Source organism: Sceloporus occidentalis, unplaced genomic scaffold (genome assembly GCF_023333645.1).
Source record: "Sceloporus occidentalis isolate IW3139 unplaced genomic scaffold, rSceOcc1.0.p SCAF_4, whole genome shotgun sequence".
NCBI classification, from domain to species: Eukaryota; Metazoa; Chordata; class Lepidosauria; order Squamata; family Phrynosomatidae; genus Sceloporus; species Sceloporus occidentalis.
The window spans coordinates 101,296,775-101,311,412 of NW_028316984.1; the positions used below are offsets into that span (position 1 = coordinate 101,296,775).

Below are 14,638 nucleotides of genomic sequence, written 5' to 3' on the forward strand. Positions count from 1 at the left end.
GGAAGCTGCCTTGAATCTCTGTCATGGAAAAAGGATGAGATATAAATCTGATATAACGTATATACTGGACTATAAGTCAACCTCACATATAAGTCAAGGGCAGGTTTTGGAGCCAAAATTATGGATTTTGATATGACTCCTGGATGAGCCAAGGGTAAAATTTAAGGGCATGCCATGAAAGATGTAAAGGACAAAGCAAGGGTAAACAATGAACTTACAAAATTATAGCAGACATAACTATATGTACTCATACTAAAGGCTGGATGGATGAGAGAGTAAAAGGGTGTCAGTGCTTCCAGAGCAGATTAAACTCTTGCCTTTCACCAGAGGATAGATGTGTGTATATATGAGTTAAAGTACGGTACTTACATTGATCCATCGATAAGTCGACTCAGGTTTTTTGAGTCAATTTTTAACCTAAATGTCTAGACTTATACATGAGTATATACAGTGCTCTCTCTCTCTCTCTCTCTCTCTCTCTCTCTCTGTGTGTGTGTGTGTGTGTGTGTACATACATACATACATTGGGTCGTTGGTATCTGCAGGGGATCCATTCCCTGTGGATACCAAAATCCACAAATGTTCAAGTCTCATTGACTTCAATGGTGGTGCGGCCACATGGGGACAATCAATGGCACTTTAGAGGAGCTGCCTCCTCCTCCTCCTCCTCCTCCTCCTCCTCCTCCTCCTCCTCCTCCTCCTCCTCCTCCTCCTTTCCCTGGCTGCCTCTTCCTCTTCCCTTCTCCCCCTCTTCTTTCCACCGCCAGCTCTGCCTCCACATCTTCCTCGCCACCACTTCCTCCTCTTCCCTGCTGCCATGTCGCACCTTCTTCCTCCTCCTCCTCTGCATAGTGGTTTGAATATTGAGTTGTGACTCTAGAACCAGGATTAGATTTCCAGCTCAGCCATGAAACCCTGCTGGGCCACAGCCTCAGAGGATGGCTGTGTGGCAAACCTCCTCTGAAGAAATCTTGATACGAAAACCCTGTGATAGTTTCACCTTAGGGTTGCCATAAGTCGGAAACAACTTGAAGGCACACGTGAAACACACATATCATACTAAAATGGGGGGTGGGGAGGGAATTCGCACTCTGCCTTCTCTTCATAGAGAGGCCTACTTGAGGCGATGAACTACTACCATGTCGCCATAGCAACCCTCCTGCATGGCCCTCACTTGAGGGCCTGTTTTCCTTCCTCTCCAATGGCAACACCGAGTAGGCATACATTTTCCCCTGATAACACAGTTGAGTCCCAAGATGAAAGATTTAATTTCCCTTCAGCTTTGTTGCAGGCCCATGCATTGAGGGCTTCACCGCTTTGTTCACCGCCACCCGCCTTAGGCATCGAGAGCACAGGGGTTGGTTTGAGAAGCAAAGAAAGAGTGGAATCCAGCTCTGGTGGTGACGGTACAAGGATGAATGGTGGTACATGAACCACGAGGATGGAGAAGGGGTGGTGGGAAAATGGCAGCAATGGTGGTGCCTTGTTTGAGAAAGGAGGAGATGTTAGTGATATATTCAAGTCTTTTAGTACAAGGCTGCATCCATGCTGCAGAAATAATCCGGTTTGACACCGCTTTCGTCTGACACCCCCTCCTCACTGCTGCCCTGCTGTGCCTTCCTCTTCCTCCTGTGGAAGCCCCATGGGCTTCCCATCCATGTATGCTCAAATCTTTAATTGAAAGGTTTTTTAAATAACATATACTACTTTTATTACTTTTTAACTTTAAAGTTGGTTTTAAAACTAATTAACACTTTATGAACAATTTTCACTGATGCAGAATTGTATCCTTCATATTGCTAAGTTGGCATGGGGAGTCTTGAAAGGAAGCTATTGAATACAGAAAATAAGGAAATAAGAACCTGTAATACTCTCCCTCTCCCTCTCTCTCTCTCTCTCTTATGGTGGCACAGTAGAGGAGTCCTGGTGGTGCAGTGGTTAAATGCCTGTACTGCAGCCACTCACTCAAAACCATAAGGTTGCGAGTTCAAGACCAGAAAAAGGGCTCTAGCTTGACTCAGGCTTGCATCCTTCCGAGGTCACTAAAATGAGTACCCAGATTGTTGGGGGCAAATTATCTTACAGTTGTAAACCACTTAGACACTGCTTTGGCAGTATGAAGTGGTATATAAATGAAGCTTCTTTGTTTAATGAATTGAAAGAGTTTCGTCTAGCCATTCTGAATTACTGGGATAGGACAGAAAATGATTTCAGATAGAGCATGGAATAGTTTGAATAAGCTATTCATATAATATTCAGCTATTCTCAGTCTATAGCTCTAAGAAGACAGTTTCCAGCTAAGCAGACATTGGTCTGGACAGAAAACAAAATCTGAATTGCTGCCCATGCTCCATTATGGATACCAAGCCCAAGGAAAGACTTATAAGTTGCTGTTTTTTAAGTTGTCAGGATATGAAATAAGTATTGGAGGAATGTTTGTAAGTATATGTTTAGAACATATTTTGCAAGAAAAAGAAAGTTTTTAAAAAACAAACAAAAATGATTTCAATAATAACTTTTAACAAAGATTTTATTTTCTGTTTCTAGACATCCTTTCTAGTCTTAACTCTCCTGCCCTGTTTGGGGACCAGGACACAGTAATGAAAGCCATTCAAGAGGCTCGAAAGATGAGAGAACAAATCCAAAGGGAGCAGCAGCAACAACAACCACATGGCATTGATGGAAAACATCCCTCCATGAACAACATGGGTCTAAACAACTGTAGGACTGAAAAGGTAATGTGTTGCTCTCTTACCATTTCTGCTGCTTCTTTTTGTGGAAGGGATGGTAACTGGCTAATTTAAACTTTGTAGTTTTTTCTACCATACTCTCTTAAAACTATATTTATTGTGGACAAGAATAACATTTCACTGTGTCATATATTTTCAGAAAATGAGAACTTAGATTGGATTAATCAGAATGAGATCCACGCAGGAAAAATGACATTTAGGCTCTCAGAACTAAAAAAATATCCTGGTATAAACAATAGTACAGTGCTTTTGGTATAGATAGGACCATGCCTCAGAAATTATCACATGAACTCATTTGTCTCCACCTGTAACTATGAGGAACCTTATAATTCATGAGGAAATCCTATGAATAGCTGCCAATAGCTCTGCCATCCTGAAAGTAGCTCCTGTGCGATAATGTCTATTGTGTTAGCGAGCCAAATAAACACAAGAAAAAACATGTTGAATCAGACCAAATGCCTGTTTCGTACAGTGGTCAGCATGATGACTCTGGATAGCCCAATAATGTAGAACAAGACTATGGCTCTCTTCCTCAAAATTGACATTTAGTGGCATGTAGCTGCATGTTGCATTCAATTTAGTTGTCATTAAGAGTAGGTGCTGTTAGAAGAATTCTTCATACAGCAAAGCTGCCATTATCACATTTTGTGACAGGAGTGGATTCCATTAATAAATTGTGCATCTCATGAAGAAGTAAATTATTTAGTCTGTCTTAATTCTGCTGCCAGAGTAGTATGTAAGCGGTGGTAGTGGTGAGGGGAACAAAATTAGTCATCATTTTTCTAAACTAAAAACATCAAACATATCTGCTTTTCATCAAAAGGAAAATTCTCCAGCACTTTGATCAATTTCTATACCTTTTCCAGATCTGAAATCTTACTCAAGTTTCTCATTTTTGTTGTTGCTGTTGTTGTTAATTGCTGTCAAGTCAACTTCAATTTATAATGATCTCATAAATGAGAGACCTTCATGTGACCTTTTCAACTCTATGATATAGTTCTTCTGTGTATTGTTTCCATTGTCATTTTATTTCTACTTGGTCATTAATGTGATTCCCTGCTGGTTGTAGTATTTCTTCACTCTTGGTTTAAATTTCCCTTTAATTTCTTGGATCTTGTAGAAGAGGTCTCTTGTTCTTTCTTTCTTTTTTGTCATTATCTGTTTCTCTTCATTGATTATAGTAGTTCTCCTTGTCCCTGAGCACAGGTTGTTAAACAGTTGCATTCAGAGTTCTAACTCTATTTCTGTCAACTTTTACTTTTGCTTCTCATCTGTTCTTAACTGCTTGAAGTGTTTCATCTGTCATCCATTGAGGCTTTTCTTTCTTTTTGGCCACCATAAGCATATTTTTGCATTCCTCCCTGACATTATTATTATTATTATTAAACTTTATTGTAAATTTGCACAGCAAGGTGCATAGTAAGTATAGAAAATTAAAACAAAAAATAAAAACCTGTCTAAGGCATACAATCTAAGAAAACAAAAATAATAACATTAAAACATGTCATAAAATATAACCAACACAATATCTTCAGTCCAGAGCTCTGGTTCCCAGTCAGTCAGGCTTAATAGTGCAAATCTATAAAGTATAATTGTATAATTGTATAAGAAAAGAAAGGGCCAAAGAGGATTCATGGGCATGATGCTCATTCAAAGCTTCATCTACTTTGGCTGAAATCATTATGTTATAACTGGCTGCTCTTCCTTCAGCAACATTTGTATTATTTTCACTACAGAGAGAGATTAATGGACAAATCAGTATGATTACATTTGCATTTCTTTGTTTATTCATAAATAGTTTTAGTAATTCAATTTTTCAGCTGCTGCTGTATGTGTGACTGGCTAATCTAAACTGGTTACTAGAAGGAAAAGTGGAACTGAAGAAACTACAGCCTCAAACCAACCAAAGTCCCTATACCAAAAAAACCAAAACCCCAAGATATAACCAAACAAAACAACCAAAGGGTTCTGGTAAAAACTAAAAAAGAATAACAGCACCCTGGACCCCCCAAAAATGTGTTATCTAAAAGGGTAAAATTACCCCACAGAAAGATCTAAAATGCTAAGGGTGAATAAAATATCCAAAATACAAATCCAGAGAAACCAAATCCTGGTAAAAAGCCAATAAAACCACAGAAAGGGTGAAGAAAAGCCCCCTCTATATTTTTCTTTTGGCAGTTATAAACAATACTATTTATAAAAGTTTGCAGCTTTTGGATTCAGCAAAGTTACATTGTTTGCTAAGGAGTTATTACACTTTTTATATTTTAAACATTGACAGGCCACTGAAGAAGACGTAGGTCGAAACGCGTCTGGCCTTTTGTTTTATAAATAGTATTTTAGATCTTTCAGTGGGGTAATTTTACCCTTTTAGATAACACATTTTTTTTGCTCCAGGGTGCTGTTATTCTTTTTTAGTTTTTACCAGAACCCTTTGGCTGTTTTATTTGAAACTACAGCCTCCCCACACCCCACATAAGTTACAGTACTGTAGTTTGCAGACTTGGTGAACAATAGATTTAGAGCTCGGGTTTTCTACTGTGTCCAAATTAAGAATTGTTAGGGTTTATAAATCACAAATTCTTGCTGTTTTAGGGTGTTTTTTTAAGCCACAGGTAAATGCTTTATATAAGATTAATGCTTTCTAAGTAGGATATCTGAGAATAATAACCAGTATAGTGAAATTGATGTGGTGTTTGGTCCAAAACCTAGTCAAAGCATGAAGGTTACTGTGTGATTGTGGATAATGCAATTTCTTTTTTGTATTCTTTATGAATCACACATATGGGCTTTATTGCACCTGCGCAGAGCATAGTCAGAACCTACTAAAATAGATAGGCCTGAATTTTTGGCAGTAGCCTTGCCCACCCTATATATATCCACCAGCTCCAGCCATTAGACTCAGTTCCTTTTTGTCCAATGCGTGCATAGCATCTGGGAATTCCACTAGCTTCAGTTTTGATTGTGGTCTACTCATTGACCGTTTCTCTGTCAACAATCTTCTCCTTACAATGTCTTCCTTGACTCCCTTCAAATGATGTGAGGAATGTGGAGCAAAGCTCCCTGTCCATGATGGCCCTTTTGAGTGCCAGTTGTGCCTCAAGGAGAGGCAGAACATTCATTCTTGCACCCATTGTAAGGCCTTCACCCTTCAGGTTTGGAAGAACCAGGATTCGAGGGTAAAAGGCCTGCTTTATGAACAGGTGCTTTGACTAAACCTTCATCAGCAACAGTTTCTGTTTGTCTGTTTTTCTACTTGTCTCATCACACTTTTCATATGTGTGTGTGTGTGTGTGTGTGTGTGTGTGTGTGTGTGTGGATATATTGCAGGGCAATAAAGGTGCCAGGAAATCATCTGCAGAACACACTAGCCATATGAAGGAAATAGCTTCAGATCCAAGATCCACAAACTTTACAGCCATGGCGTCCTACAAGTGATTTGCAAAAACCGAACAGCACATTTTTTTCCAACTCCCACATTAATATACATCACTACTTCCTCTAGTTGTGCATGTGACAGATTGATATTACCATCTTCACATGGCTATCTACATAGGATAATTCTTCTTGGAAAATGTTCAGTCTGTAACAGAGTGCAAAAGATAATAATAAATAATAAAATAAAAGCTTTATTTTTACCTTGCCTCTGTCACAGGACAATCGATAGGCTGGGAAGTGGCTGAAAAAGAAATGTACCTATGCTGTCTCTTTCATGCTCATGTGATCCAGCTCACTGGAAAGTAGTCAGTATGTTTTGGTCTTGAAAGCAAAAGACAAGTGAATAAAAGCAAGCTTACGTGAAAGTTGCACCAAGTTATAACATGCTTGGAGAGCAAACTGGGAACCTCTGTTCCAACCTCAACACAACAGAAGCATATAGATTTTTATATTTTGCTTGTATTGCCTTTTTCTCCTAATGCAAACAATGTTTGTTAGCAAGCAGAGAATCTGTGGCACTGGCAGCTGTCTTTGAACCATTTCCTTGGGGAGAAGGGTAGGGGTCTGAGGTTCATTGCCTGTAGTCCTATGCACAAAGGGAAAATAACCCTGTAAACAGAATGAGATGTCTTTTCATTTGCATTTTATATGTTACCTTATTACATTTCTCAGAACAACAAGGGGAAAGGGGTCTCTGCCTGTAAAAGGGATTTGCTTAGCCCCTGCCTCTAGAGAATTAACTGTGCTTTGCAAAACAAATTCATAACCTAATACATATTTATTTGCACAAGGTTTAGCTTAAATGATAGCATTTTAAAACTCATTTAATACAGATTACTACTGTGAAATAATTCTTTGTAACATGAAAGTGAAAGAACTGAAGGTTTGATGTGGTAGTTCTTATTGAGGCCAACCTTGTGAATAAGGCCAACAGGATCTCTGTAAGTCCAGACTTCAGATTGTTGACCCCGATTAGAATTGTTTGCTTTGTAAACTTCTTTTTGAGGAAAGCATTGAAACCAGGAAGCTAATTCCACTGGTTTCTAGAGCTATATGTGGACCTATATTATTATGAGTAACGGCACTTACATTGCTAGGATTTTTAGAATCATTCTGATAACTTGGGTGGAATGAGTCAAATACTACATGGATAATGATAAATTCTTGCTGTCAAATATTCACCAAAGCCACACAGTCACAAAGCTTAAACTTTGAAATGGGGACATTTTTTTTAATAATAACATTTTCCACCACATCTTACCATTTTACAATGATTTATGCAAAAAAGGTGAGTTTGTAAACATTTTAAAAATCTGAGATTATTAGGGATAACATAAGGTGAATTTACAATTGTGGCGTAATATATGTTATGCTTTAATGAACATGGAATGTAAGAAGAGACTGAAAAGGAGAAGGACCAATAATCTATGAAAGACTGTGCACTGAAATGTATCTATCTAAGTGATTTAAACAAAACTATCGATGGCATGAACAAGTGCTATCACTTTAATGCCAGTGCTTACATACTAATTGGCTTGTGTTCTACAGACATATGTTGGTTAAAACAGCCAAAAGAATAGGCAATGTTAACTATAATCTTATTTCATTTATATGCTATAGTCAGAGGCCCCATACAGTTAAATTTTCTCTGTGTGCATATGTGCATGCAGAGAGCGAGAGAAATGTTGACAATTATATCTTAATGTTCTTGAGATGAGTCTTTGAGCATATTTAGTAAAGAAGTGAAAAGCTTTCTTACAAGATGTATTTTGGAAATGGCATGTAGCTAGCCCCTGCTGACGTAAGTTTTCTAGTGAAATTAAGATTCATTTCAAGACATATGCATATGAGATCTCAGTACTGTGCATGATTTGAGCTAAGAAATTGTTTATCTTTATACTTAAATTGGTAAACAAAATATTTGTTTGGCCAACTTCATTGACCCCACAAAAACCTTATAAGGGCATCTTGGAAAATCATCATCAAAATCATCACATAAAGCCATTGGGCAAAATACAGGTCAAGTTTCTGCTTGGCATGCTTTATCTTTTCTTTTGTCTGTACTGAAGTACAATATACTGGAAGGCAGCAGCCATAAATAAGCGGTTGTTAATTATTAAGTATTAATAATTGCATTTATTTCTAGTATGTTTATTCCTCTCATTCTCTAAAAGCAGTGGAGCATCAGGGTCAAGTGGGCTAAGGATATAGGGCAGAATATTAAACTAGAATGGTGTGAACAGATGTGGACCTGAGGATTAAAGAAAGAAAACTGATACAAAATGCAATACCAATCCATATAAAATATCTAAAATGTATAAAATAATGAGTAATAAATGTTGGAAGTGTGGTAAATAAATAGATTACTTTTACTATGTCTGGTGGCATTGTGAAAAGCCAAGAAAATATTGGAAGAAGATACACTCCCAAGATCAGGAAATATTAAAAATTAAGTTATCCCTAGATCAGACCTGCACAACTTGGCAGTAGGAAGGGGCCGAAATTAAAATAGGCCAAACTTCTTTGGGCTGCAGATAGGTTTTAATTAATTAATTAATTAATTAATTAATTAATATTATTAATATTAATTCTGTCTTCCTCCTCCTCTGCCTGACCCTCTCCTCAGGAGAAAGCTGAGCAGTGGAGGAGCCTTGCCCATCCTTCTCGTCCTCCATCTGGACTCTCCTTGGGAGAAGGCCGAGCAACAGAGCAGACATGTGGGGTGAGCGTTTGCCCCTCTTCCTCCACCACTGCCCTCATGAGAAAGGCAGAGGAGGAGCCTTGAGGAGCAGAGGAGCCTTGTAGGGTGAGCGTCCACCCTTCCTCCTCCTCCTCCACATGGCTCTGTCCTCAGGAGAAGGCTGAGCAGCAGAGGGGCCTTGAAGTTGTTCCACATCTACATGGGCCTCCCAAAATCCTTTGGCGGTCCGCAAGCAGCCCCCAGCCATATATTGTGCAGGCCTGCCCTAGATCCAAAGTTATATTTATTGAATATGATCACAGATAAGAGTTTAAGAAGGAAATATGAAAATATGCTATTGTACATGGTCAGGGCAGCGAGAGTATTATTTGTTGCAAAATGGAAAAGAGAGGACTGTCTGGAACAGGGGTAGGCAACCTTTTTGAGCCGGGAGCCGGTTTCTGTCCCTCAGACAACTGGGGGGCCAAAGCTGGGGGGTGGAGCTTCCACCCTCCGGGAGCGGTGCCACACACTGGGGGTGGAGCTTCCACCCTCCAGGGGCAGGGCCAGCGCTGGAGGCCTTGCCCTCTTTCCGGGCCCCTGACGGGCCCCAGGCCCTGTCAGGGGCCCGCAAAAAAGCCAACGGCGGGCACCAGCGCTAGAGGCCTGGCCCTCTTTGCCAGACCTGCCACCCCCCATCTCACATTCATTCTCTTTTCTTCCTCCCTTTTCCTTCTTCCTTCTCCTTTTCTCATTCTCCCACTTCCTTCCCTCACTCCCACTCTTTTTCCTTCCATCCGTCTCTCTCTTCCTCCCTTTTCCTTATTCTTCCCTTTCTATTTCCCTTTCACCTTCTTACTACCCTTCCATGCCTTTCTTCCTCCATTTCCTTTATTCCCCCTCTCTCACTCTCATTTTACTCTTTCTTTCTTTCTTTCTTTCTTTCTTTCTTTCTTTCCTTCCATTCATCTCTTTCTTCCTCCCTTTCCTTTATTTCCCCTTTCTTCCTTCCCTCCATTCCACCTCTTCCTTTATTTCCCTCTCCCTTTCTCTTCCTCTTTCCTTCTTCCTTCTCTCCCTCCTGTCTTCCTAGCTCCCTTCCCTTCTCCCCATCTCTCTCTCCACACATCTTTCAATCCCTCTCGCCTTCATTTCCCCCCTCCTTTCTTCTTTCTTCCTGGCTCTCTTCTCTTCATCCTTACCTCCACACAGCTCTTTCTTTCTTTCTTTCTTTCTTTCTTTCTTTCTTTCCTTCCCTTCCACTCTGTCTCCTTCCTTTCATCTCTTTCCTTCTTTCCACCCATCTCTCTCTTCCTTTTCCTTCCCCTTCCCTTTCTCATTCTCCCCTTTCCCTTTCTCTCCCTCCCTCCACCTCTCTTCCTTCCTTTCTTTCCTTCCATCCGTCTCTCTCTTCCTTTTCCTCCCACCCTTCCTTTCTCATTCTCCCTTCTCCCCATCTCTCCCTCCACACCTCTTTCTTTCCTTCCCTCCTTTCCACTCTCCTTCCTTCCTTCCATCTCTTCTTCTTTCCCTATATTTCTCCCTTTCTTTCTCTCCCTTCCACTCTCTCTCGTTCCTTCCTTCCTATCCTCCCTTCCCTCACCTGCTGGAGGCAGAGGTCCAGGAAGGAGGAAGCCAGCGGTCCCCCAAAGGCCCGCCCGCTCGCGTGAGAGACCTTTGGCCTCTTGCGCGAGCGAGCGGTGCCTTCGGCCTCTTGCGCAAGCGGCCGCTTGTGCGAGAGGGAAGAGGCCAGCGGCCCCCCCAAAGGCCCCGCCTGCTCATGCGAGAGACCTTTGGCCTCTCGTTCAAGCGAGCAGCGCCTTTGGTCTCTCGCATGAGCCGCTGCTCGCGCGAGAGGGAAGAGGCCGGCGGCCCCCCCAAAGGCCCCGCCCGCTCGTGCGAGAGGCGCCTTTGGCCTCTCGCGCAAGCAGCAGCTCGCGAGAGAGGGAAGAGGCCGGTGGCCCCCCAAAGGCCCCGCCCGCTCACGCGAGAGACCTTTGGCCTCTCGCGCGAGCGAGCAGCGCCTTTGGCCTCTCGCGCAAGCAGTGGCTCGCGTGAGAGGGAAGAGGCCGGCGGCCCCCCAAAGGCCCCGGCCTCTCGCGCGAGAGACCTTTGGCCTCTCGTGTGAGCGAGCGGCGCCTTTGGCCTCTCGCACGAGCAGCGGCTCGCATGAGAGGGAAGAGGCCGGCGGCCCCCCAAAGGCCCCACCCGCTCTTGTGAGAGACCTTTGGCCTCTCACGTGAGTGAGCAGCGCCTTTGGCCTCTCGCACGAGCCGCTGCTCGCATGAGAGGGAAGAGGCTGGCGGCCTCCCAAAGGCCCCGCCCGCTCGCGCGAGAGGCGCCTTTGGCCTCTCGCGCGAGCAGTGGCTCGTGTGAGAGGGAAGAGGCTGGTGGCCCCCCCAAAGGGCCTGGTGCTGCCGCCGATTGCTGCTGCGGCGGCAGCACCGGGCGCGGGCCGGTGCCTTGGCTTTGGCGGGCCGCATGCGGCCCGTGGGCCGGGGGTTGCCGACCCCTGGTCTGGAAACAATGGATTGGCTCATTAAAATGTATGAGTATATGGAAAAGACAAATTAGCTAAGTTGTTACAAGGGAACACTTTGGATTACTTTAAAGAGGATTGGGAACCAGTTATTAATTATTAATTAATTAAACGAACATAAAAACCTTAATTTTATTATTGGGCTTGATTAAAACTTTTGTTGTTCATTGAGAAAGTTCATAGACAAGGAAGTCTATTTTAGTTTGAAGTGTATGTGGTTTGTCATTGTATGTTAGATGTGTGTGTGTTGTTTTTTTCTTCTTTGTTATGATGTTTTGTTATGTCTCTGTATTTATGTCTCTTTTTAACATTTTAATAAAATGAAGATTAAAAAATAATAAAAGTAGTGGAGCATAATAATGCATGAGAGAAGAGTAAAGTAATTTAAAACATTAAACATTAAAACAAATTATATAAATGTTATGAAAGTAGGAGCAATGGTGAATTCTTAGAAACCATATCTTGTCAGGCCTATTGGAATAATATTCTTTTTGTTTCTTTGAGAACAGTGAGCAGTGATGGGACTGTCCACCCTAGAGATCAGACTCTCCAGACTCTCTTGAGAGTCTGTTCTGCAGCCTGAAAACACCCCCTTTCTGGTATGGCTCTGCCTTACTTCCAGCATTGGAATCTGAAGAGCCTTAGCAAAGAAATTAAATGGTTAATCACATTCATATGGAGGAAATAGATTCTAGGATAAGCATATAAATACTTACCTGTTTAGTTTTCACATGCAAGAACAAATAGTTTCACACGTTTTCTTCCCTCTGGGCAAGATTACAAGTTTTGCACATTTGTAATTTTTTTTTTTGTACTTGGATATTTTTTGTTTTTGGGGAAAAAATGTTTGAATGAAAAAACCTTTTGCATCAAAAATTATGGCTTAAAAATAGTGTAAACAAAAGTATTGGATTTTGTACCAAAAAAACCAAACAAACCTCCAATGGTTTTTTTTCTTGAAAAAAATTATTTTTTCACAAAATAAATCTCAAATGTGAAAAACATCATGGTAGTTGACCATTTTCTCAACAGATTTGTCAAAACTCTTTTTCATCAAGTTGAGAACATTTGTGGATATTCTGTCCATCCCTCTTCTTCAGATATTCTTGTTCCCAGCTACTTAGAGCTTTAACATCCCTTGTATTGTGCAAAGAAAATTGCAGAAACTGTACCTGTTACGATTTGTGTATTTGTGTATGTAGTGATCCACCAGCAGGACCCTGACAGTTTTATTCTGAAGCACTTTGCTTCTGGAGAGTCTTTAAGGGTAACCCCATGAAAAACAAATTGCAATAACTTACAGTCCTAGCTAGCTGCAAATGCTCTACTATGTCTACTATGAGTGTGCTTCCATAATAAATGGAAATCTTTGCACAAGCCATATAGTTTTGAAATGCAAAAAACTTGGAGTTGTTATAGTCTGTTGGTCAAATGGCTCTGATTTGATAGACCATAACAAATCCTTTGGAGAAGATAAACTAGCAGTGCAGCATAGTTAGGGACTGTTTTAATGGACAAATTATGTATGTAGCTGACTGTAGTGATGTTTGGGCTTTACATGTAGCTCTTCCTTGTGTCTGCAAAATTGTACTGTCAAAACTTCATAATGTTTCAGAGGATTTTGGAGCACATTTTTAATACCTGAGAGACATCACTCAGGTTTGGAGTAAGCTGCTATGTCCACTTGACTGAGAACACAAGTAGACGACATGGCTTCATTTCAATAGAGCATGCTGTCTGTCTGGACTTCCGGTGGTATGGCTGATCGCGTTGGTCGCTGGTAAGAGAGGCTCTCTCTTGGGGTGACAGCCGCCGGCGACTAGGCTCTGTATATAACACCGAGACGGAGCCAGGGTATCCTTCTTGATAAGGGGATCCAGAGGCGCCCACTTTGCATCCTCCGGAGGCCCTCAGAGCCCGTTGTGCACTGTTGATCTGGGAAGAAAGCTGAGAAAGTGAAAGCAAACGGAACGGAGCAGAGAGGGAGACGGAGGGGCGCGGGTGTGCCTGAAGCCGGCGGCAGCCCTTGTGGCTATAGCGAACCTGCCGCTTTACTTTCAAGCTGCGATTTCAATTGAGTAAGTGAACGCATTCCCCTGGAAGAGAATCTCTTCACAACACTCCATTGCGGCTGGATATTTGCATTCCTTCAGGGAGTGTACAAGAAGAAGTTTAAGCCCCGACCCCTGACTAGCAGTTGGAGAGGAACGTCAGTGTAAATCTGAGGGAAGGGGCTTGGAAAAGACACCAAACGGAGTTATTACTGCTGGCGATTTCTCTTCCTTTCCTTTTCTTTTACTTATGAGCTCTTTGTGTTGGGATCTAAATTAAATCAAAAGGATTAAAGAATAAGTAATTGGAGTGGCTGATAAAGTAAATAAAATTTGGAAAAATTTGAATGAGAATCTGATAAGAACCTGATCTAAAAATTAAACATACAACTTTGGAACTAACTGGACTGTATTAAAGAAAAATCAAATCAAGTTTCCCTTTACTAATACTTCATAATTCTTCACCATTTGGGATAACTAAAAACAAGTGGACCATTTGATACTATATATTCATAATAAGAAAAGAGAAACAAAAAGTAAAGACAAAGAGAACTGATATATAAGTGGGGAAACAAGGATACTTAATTTCCCTATGCTCATTTTATAGGAAACTGTTTTGCAAGAGTTGTATAAAATAGAGGATCTGGCTGCTAAAGGTTTATAGAAATTATTGTGTAACACCCTGTGTTTTCGTTTTTTTTGAGACAAGATAGAGAAAGGAAACTGTAAAATAGTTATAAATACTGCTTTAATCTGTGTGTGGTAAAATAAATTTTGGGTGAATTGGACTGGAAGAAGGTGAAAAAAAGGAGATAAAGTGGCTCAACGAATAAACTTCACTTTGATTCCCTTTGTTTAAAAGGTACAGGAGCTAGCTAAATCTATAAGCTGAAATCAAGTCTGGACTTGAATAATATCTGACCTTGAAGCTGTCTACTTCTGAAAACAGCTAGACTGGGAGTTGATATTAATGGGGGAGAGTCCACTGCACCTGGTAAGATAAGAGAAGGGTTTGGAATAAGTAGAAATAAATACCAGACTTGTTTTCTTTTCTCCTTTTTCCCTCTCTGTCTTTTAAACAAGGGGAAGCAGTGCCACCTGTAGGCAAGTGGGGAGAAAAAGTGCAAAGTGCATAGAATTATTTTCTTTGGAATAAAAGTGAATTGAAATTTGTATAGGA

General features: G+C 41.2%; 1 protein-coding gene across 13 annotated transcripts in view; it reads left to right on the forward strand.

Moving 5' to 3' along the window:
• Window positions 1-14,638, forward strand: part of SOX6 (SRY-box transcription factor 6) — a 582,676-nt gene that overhangs the window by 495,804 nt on the left and 72,234 nt on the right. For all 13 annotated transcript variants that reach the window (XM_089521088.1, XM_089521087.1, XM_089521089.1 and 10 more), the window contains one exon: window positions 2,548-2,735. In XM_089521088.1, coding sequence (XP_089377214.1) covers window positions 2,548-2,735 — 188 coding nt within the window. The remainder of the gene's footprint in view (window positions 1-2,547; window positions 2,736-14,638) is intronic.